Below are 8,267 nucleotides of genomic sequence, written 5' to 3'. Positions count from 1 at the left end.
TTAAGATGCAATAGGGTAACCAAAGAAATTTTAAGGATACAAAAGACATGGCAATGGGGCGAGGTGGATACGGGTTTTACATTCCTCGTCCCCATATCCGATTCTCATATACTTACCCGTTACCCTACCCATATCCAACGGGGATGAGAAGTTGAACCCCATCTCCATCCTCGACGGGTTCGGGTATCCTGCCCCATCCCCGTCCGCACATTTAATAATTTTTTTTAATGAAAAATAGAAGTTTTTTTGCAACCCCTAGAGAAATGTTGTAATGCATTATTCAACAATATGTTTATTTTAACATTTGTTAAAGCGATTGATTTAGTTGCTCCTCCAAATATCGATGGTAGTTTTAATAACACGCCATTACCTGTCCCATACCCGTGTTTTTAAATTGGGGAAAACCTAAATCCATACCCAAACTCAGTCGAGAAAAACCCATCAAATTGAGTTTGGTTCGGACGGATAACCAAGGATATAAGTTTTTGTTGCTATGCCTATCCAAAACGCTATGATCTGCCTTTAAACAAGACAATGTCCTACAAATAAATGGTGAGATTTGACGTGTTAATTAGTCCCTTCTTAGATCATACGATTAAAAAAAAAACATTGTTTTTAATTGTGCCGAAAAAGAATAATGACAGAAGAGGAGGTCGGAGAGTAGACGGAGGTGGGTTGCGAAAAGGAAAGGAAGAGTTGACGACGACGGAGGATAAGGTTGACCTAATAAGTAACTGCTTCTTCTTTTCCTCGATTAATTCCCTTATCCTTCTTCTTCTTCTTCCTTTTTTTGGTGTCGCGGATCGTTCATATCTATCATTTCATCCAATATCAATCAATCTCTGTTAAGGTAAGTATATGTTGACTCCCGATTCTGATTCTGATTGCGATTTTGATATCACTAACTAACATGTTCAAACAGGTGACGAGGTGAATTTTGGAATAATAAGTATAATGTTCAAATAGAAGAAGAATAGAATATGACGGAATTGGTTTACTCGCCTCCTGTATGGGCAACTGTAATCGGAGCTGCCTTTCTCCTCACCACTGTTACTCTCTCTCTCTATCTTCTTTTGGAGCATCTTTCCTCTTACAAGAATCCCGAGGAGCAGAAGTTTTTGATTGGAGTTATTCTTATGGTTCCCTGTTACTCTATTGAATCTGTAAGCTCTCTCTCTCTCTCTCTCTCTCTATATATATATATATATATATATGTGAATTTATTATTTTCAATTCAATCCTCACTCACTCACTTTCATCATTTCCAGTTTGTATCTTTGGTCAATCCATCCATTAGTGTTGATTGTGCGATACTCAGGGATTGCTACGAATCATTTGCCATGTATTGCTTTGGAAGATACCTTGTTGCCTGCCTCGGCGGCGAAGACAGGACTCTTGACTTTATGGAAAAAGAAGGTCGTGCTACTTTTAAAACTCCTCTTCTTCGGCACTACCATTCTTCTCACTCTCCGGGCATTGTAAAACATCCCTTTCCCATCAAATACTTCCTTAAACCCTGGATACTTGGTCCCCGCTTTTACCAAATTGTCAAATTTGGTATTGTTCAATATGTACGTATTCTCTCCATCTATCTCTTTTCATCCTTTTCCTTTTTTTCTTTCTTTCTTTCCTTTAAATCTTTCCTGCAACTCATACAGATGATCATCAAATCTTTCACTGCTATTTTGGCCGTTATCCTTGAAGCCTTTGGCGTCTACTGTGAAGGAGAATTTAAATTAGGATGCGGGTAAGCAATTTTCAACACAACTATTTCTTTTTATTACCTTCCATTTCATTATATCCTTTTTTTTTTTAATATCCAAACAGTGGGAAATCATTCCATCCTATTCCACCTATCCAAACATCACAATTATTTAACTACTCATGTTTCATGTAAACGAGCAATACAGGATTATCAGACAGGAAAAATAGGGAGGGAAAAATAGGAAGAAGGCACACAATCTCGGGAAGGTTTTCATGTTGATTTTTGAAGTAGCTCATTAGACTATTTTCCCCTTTTGGTCGTGCTGCACAAAGAGTAGTTAAGAATGTCAGCTTAAAGATAGTTAGTAATTTAGCTTTTGTAAAACATGATTTCTTTGCCAGCATAAAGCCTTGGAATGTCAAGACTCAAGATTATATGTGGGGCGAGGAAAGCCAATCCAGTTGCAGATTGGCTAGCAACACATGCTCACACCTAACTCCTTGGCCTCCATATCTTAGATGTGCCTCCTACTTGATTGTGAAGTGTGATACTCTATTGTTTGATAATGCAGTAATTGGTGCTTTCTTGTGAAATTTCAGCTTTATTGCTGCTTCTTCCCCTCCTTGTTGGAGAAAAAACATTTTGCGCTCAAATATAATAAACTAGAGAATGCTAAATCTTCTTAAAATGTTAGCTTTGTATTCCTCCTAATTATTTAAGGAGAAAAAAGTCGTAAAAGGAAGTTTTGAAACTCTCAGAAGCATTAAATGCATATCCCTTTTCTGTCTTTCTTTACTCCTTGAGAAATTAGGAGAATTATTAGGATGTTGTGTTTTGGTATTTAGCATCTCTCTTTAAGTGATGGCATTGGTTATGTCTGCTTCTGCTTGTTACTTACTTTATTTTGAATTACTTGCATAAAGTAGTGTTGAATTGATTATATGATAATTCGGGATTTGGTAGTTGAAATTCCATGTTCAAATGTTTGGTATCTTCATATTAAAGTTTGCCTTATTATGCTCTTCTATGCCAGGTAAAGCTACTTTAGATATTTCTGACTGCTTGAGCTATTTGCTACATTTGCAGGTATCCTTATGTGGCAGTGGTTCTGAATTTCAGTCAGTCGTGGGCATTATACTGCCTCGTTCAGTTTTATACTGTTACAAAGGATGAATTGGCTCATATAAAGCCATTGGCTAAATTTTTGACATTTAAATCAATTGTGTTTCTCACTTGGTGGCAAGGTGTGGCAATTGCTCTCCTATATACGTTTGGTTTGTTCAAAAGTCCCATAGCACAAGGCTTGCAGTTTAAGTCAAGTGTCCAAGATTTCATCATTTGCATTGAGGTAGATGTCCCTCACTTGAGTTAAGCTTGCTTTCCCAAGCATTTGCTTTAGTATTTATGTTCAATGTGCCTTGCTGCTTACTGTTGTGAGGAAACTTTTATACAACCATGACTGACTCGAAGGCCCTGCTCCTCCCTGGTCTGGAATGCAGTGCCTTGTTTAGTGAACTTGATCTGCCAAATGGATTCTTTATGTCGAGTGAATTGTGCGATTTGAGCTTGTGAACTTGTCTAGATGATTTGAGTCAACTTGTTACCAATTAGTCTGTCCATAGATCTATGCCACACATATCATTATATTATATTATTATATTGTCACCAATCTTTAAAATTATACGATTGTTTTTCACTGAACTAGGTTTGCGAAAAACAATCATATCATATCATTCTAAAGCTTGGTGATTGTATTGGGGTGTTTGTTTCAAGTTTACTAGATTTATTCTTGTGAATAACTTTCCCGGGAATATAAAGATGGGAGTTTTATTCCTACGTGTCTTCTAAAAAAGATGTTTGGTTATATTTATAATATTCATGGGAACCATTATAACTGGGAAGTCATTAGGTAGTTACACATGAACTTATTTCCATCTTCATGGGATCTTTTTTCCTACCTTTTCTTTTCCTAGGAATCTTTTATACCCACGGGCCATGAATAAAATTTAACAAACTTGTAACAAACATGAGAATGCATATTCCTATCATTTTATTCCCAGGTATCTACAAAAATAACTTGAAACAAATACACCCTATTATAGCAGCAGCAGCAGTAGTAATAGCAACAAGACTAATAATAAACTATACATAGACTTAAAGGCAATACGAAGTTTTGGTGTGGTCATTTTTCTTTCAGTTTAACCTTCATTTAAACTATTTTATATACAATTGTCATTCTTTTCCCAATCAAATAACTAGTTTTTTTTTTTTTTTTTTTAAATAACAACTTGCAATTTTGGAATTTCCGGTAGTTACCACTTGGAACTTGAAAGAGGAACGTCAACTACATTGAGCGGTTAGTCATAGTCATAGCCATACTCTCCAGAGAGAGAGAAGAAAAAGAGAAGAGGGAAAGAGAAAAAACAAAAAGAGAAAAGAAGTGAGGGAGAAAAGTGAGAGATCGAGAAATAAGTGAGGGAGACGGCATTGATGTGCATGTCTTCACACTAGTGATAATAAATAATCTAAAGATAAGATTTGGAATAGAATCATTAGAGAGTAAGTTAGAGTGCTTCATTGAAGAAAAGATGGTGGATTCTCATTTTGGATTGAGTATGTATGTGCAAGACTTGTAGAAGCACTTGTTGGAGAGAGAGAGAGTGCTTCATGTGATACGTTTTCTTTTCAATTTATTTTTATTTATTTTCTAAATGCATATGTTAAAGTATATATTAATGGATTTAGTACCATTGGAGTCATTGAGTCTTTAATAGATACTTTTTTAAAAAAAAAATTATAAATAAATGACATGTACATGTGGGACCCATTTAAAGACCCTAGTTAGTTTACTACCATTGTGGATGCTTTAGAGACCAAGGAAAAATATAGTTCAATCCATTAAAAGAGATTTAGATTTAAATAGTCTATCACTAAACCTAATTCATGATTGGACATGAATGAGTCGTTTGATCCATTTAGTTGACCCACCTAGTGAAAAAAGACTTTGGTGGTTGTTTGTTTTTCATGGAAAGAGGTATAATCTGTAAGCTCCAACTTATAAATACCTATGTCAAGTGATTGATAACTTGATTGATCTTACTATAATCAAGCAAAGCAACCCAATGCCACGGGATGAGTATATGATTGTCAGCACTTCGTCTCTTAGGTTTCTGTATACTGTTTCTGGAACTTGTACTCGAACTGGACACAAGTAAAACGTTCTTTCCTTCTTGTCTTCATGTTTAAGATTTTTATGACTGCTTTAGATAAGAGGAAGAATAAAGTTTAACAGTAGTATGTATTTATCCAGCACAGATGGGCATTGCTTCCATAGTTCACCTGTATGTATTTCCAGCAAAGCCTTATGAGCTAATGGGAGACCGCCTTCCCGGCAGTGTTTCAGTTCTGGGAGATTACTCTGCTGATTGTCCTCTTGATCCTGATGAGATTAGAGACAGCGAGAGACCAACAAAATTGCGTCTTCCTGCACCTGACGTTGATGCCAAGAGTGGGATGACAATTAGAGAGAGTGTTCGTGATGTTGTTATTGGGGGTGGTGGATATGTAAGTTTTATTAATTGCTATAATATTACATAGTTTTATTCTTATTTTTTATTTTCTGGCATGTTGTGCTAACAATAATTCAGTAAAATGTTGTTCCTAGTAAAGGTTAGGAAATTATATTGTTCTGTCATTTTATGAAAATTTAAACCCTCTGAAGAATTTACGAACTTGTCATAAAGGGACTAATTCGCAGTTACTCAGAAATGAAACAAACTGTCTTTTTTTAAACCATTGTAAGGGGATTAGGTCAAACATTCTACTCAACTATAGAAGTTATTGCGTCATAGAGAATATTTTACTTTAATGTTTTCAAACTGTTGAAGTACAAGCGTATTTTTCTGTGGGAAAAGATAATGAAAAGTTGTTAAATATGATACAGTATCTATACTGTTATTCAAACATGCTTGCATGAATCATTTCCTGATGGGCACACTAAATATGTTTGCATTAATATATTTTTTTAAAAAGAAAATATTTGTGGGAATAGAATGATGTTTGATACAAGGTGATGAGATCTTATATTAGTTTGTTTAAGAATAATGGAAACATATTGTGTGGTGAAGTTATCTGAAGTTTTTATATATGTTTTTTTACATGTTCACTTACGGTGATTGCCTCATACCCACAATCAGTTTATTTTCTGAACATGACCACAACATAAGTACTTACGGGGAACCTTCAAGACAACTATAAAGAAAACTGTCCAGAATTATCTTTATTAGTAATATACATATCAGCTTCTTTGCATTTCATATTAATCTCAAATCCTCTTAATTTTTATCTTCTACTCTTTTTTGTATCATTCAGATTGTGAAAGATGTGAAGTTCACGGTCCATCAAGCAGTGGAGCCTGTGGAAAAGGGGATAACTAGATTCAATGAAAAACTATATCGGATATCTCAAAACATTAAAAAGCATGACAAAGATAAAAGAAGAATCAAGGACGACAGTTGCATCGTGTCATCGTCACCTGCAAGGAGGGTGATTCGGGGAATCGATGATCCCCTCTTGAATGGGAGTGTCAGCGATAGTGGGATGTCGAGGGGAAAGAAGCACCGTCGGAAATCTGGATATACGAGTGGAGAGAGTGGTGGAGAAAGCAGTAGTGATCAAACCTATGGGGGCTATCAGGTTAGGGGACATAGGTGGGTTACTAAAGAGTAATGAATGCTTTAGGGGATAGCTTATGTTAGTTTAGCAAAGTTGCTAGATTCGGCGGGTTATGTACCTGGCGTGAGCTGTGATGTATTTAGTGGGACAAATTGTTTGTTACATGTACTCAGGCTGGCTTTTATAACATGCTCGGCGCTAAGAGTTTGGTTGAAATCTTTTGTATATCATTTTCCGTCACATGAAATCACCATATTCCTGTGCCATTACTATAATTGGTCGTGTTCTATATTTGTAGAGGTTTCTTCTAGCAGCTGCTAACCGCTACATTGTACCAAAAAAGAAAATTCCATCAGTTGCTAGAATAAGCCATGTATTTGTCGGGGACAGTATTGTATGCTACTGGAGCTGTTTAGCATTGTTAATTTGAATGTGAATATATATATATATCATCATAACCTGTTGGAACATTGGTGTGATGTTGGAAGATTAAACACCAAGTAATTATATTTGATCTAATGCTGTGTGAATTGAAAAAATAAAGTGTGGGGGTCCCACACAAAATAGAACACACATTAGTAGTGTTTAAATTGCAGTATTTAATTTTAAATATTTGATAATGATAAAAATTATATTAATTATTATTTTTATTCGAGAATATCATTTCCCATAAATTTAACTTATGGTGGTTGTGATAAGAATTTAATTAAATTTCTTATATTTCCTTCATTCAAATCCAATAGTTTGTTTCCTCCGCTTTTGTGGATTTATTTCTTTTGATCATATCCACAAGTGTTGTTGAACTGATTAATTGATAAACTTCATTTTAATCTTATCCATTAGAGTAACTGTTGTCGCAATTTTTGTTAAAACAGTTACAGAATCTCTATATAAATAGAGGACTCCACTCAATTTAAAAAATACACCAAAGAGTTTCATTGAGTTGTTCTCTTCATCTCCTTTTTATGTCCCTTCGGAATTAAGAGTGTTCTTAAGACCATAGTCCCTTTTCGGTTTAATGTACCTTCGATAATATATGTCCCTTCAGAATAAAGAGTACTTTTAAGATCATAATCCATATTTGGAATAACAATGTCCCGTCGGAATTAAGAATGATCTTAACAGTATATATAAAAAGTATTTCAATATTTTTCTATTTGAGGAGAAATTGTGGTATCACCATATTTGAGTGGTCGTAGTGTCATATTGATGTTTTGGAGAAATTAAAGTTAGAATGGTGACAACACCATATTTGAGTGGTCTCAACACCATAACAGAGTGATAACAATGCCATATTAAGGTGGTTTAAGTATCAAAGAGTGGTCTTAGTACCATATTTGAGGGTGCAATTCTCGAACAGTTTTCTACAGTGCAGTAGTTAACCGCACAGTTGTAGCTGGACTTGTTTTATCCTGGAGGCGGCGTGGTTGATAGTCTGCCTTGCATAATTTTTGACAGTGTCACGAAACGTCTTAAAGAGAGCGACCTGATCGTGACTCAACCTAATAACAACTTCAGCAGATAATAGAATTTGGAAATCCAAATACAACTGTTTGGAAATCCAAAAACATCATAACCCACCCAGGGGGACGGCACCTCAAACAGATAGGAAACTCCAAGCTGAATTATAGGTTCAATTTTCCAACATATACCCCTCAAGCTAGTTGCTTGATTATAAATCATTACCTACTGTTCACTTCAGAGCAGGGATATTGCACTTGCACCCGATGAAGGTCTCAGTATGCACTCCCTTATTCCTGCACTATTTTGATTTTCTCTATGTACTGTCGCCTAATTTTTAGATTTGTTTTCCGATAAGATTAAGCGGTTCTCTGGCGAGAATTGATTCAACAATAAATTTGAGTATAAAAATAACATTTGGAGTCAA

General features: G+C 35.4%; 1 protein-coding gene across 1 annotated transcript; it reads left to right on the top strand.

Moving 5' to 3' along the window:
- The first annotated feature begins 570 nt into the window (after positions 1–570).
- Positions 571–6,832, top strand: LOC11414324 (protein LAZ1). Its single transcript, XM_003604049.4, has 7 exons — positions 571–850; positions 923–1,163; positions 1,269–1,571; positions 1,659–1,747; positions 2,792–3,053; positions 5,021–5,269; positions 6,077–6,832. The coding sequence occupies exons 2-7, from the start codon at positions 981–983 to the stop codon at positions 6,431–6,433; spliced, it is 1,443 nt and encodes a 480-aa protein (XP_003604097.1). The 5' UTR covers positions 571–850; positions 923–980; the 3' UTR covers positions 6,434–6,832.
- The last annotated feature ends 1,435 nt before the right edge of the window (positions 6,833–8,267 follow it).

This window comes from Medicago truncatula, chromosome 3 (genome assembly GCF_003473485.1).
Source record: "Medicago truncatula cultivar Jemalong A17 chromosome 3, MtrunA17r5.0-ANR, whole genome shotgun sequence".
Taxonomy (NCBI): domain Eukaryota; kingdom Viridiplantae; phylum Streptophyta; class Magnoliopsida; order Fabales; family Fabaceae; genus Medicago; species Medicago truncatula.
This window is presented reverse-complemented; position numbering and strand designations above follow the sequence as displayed.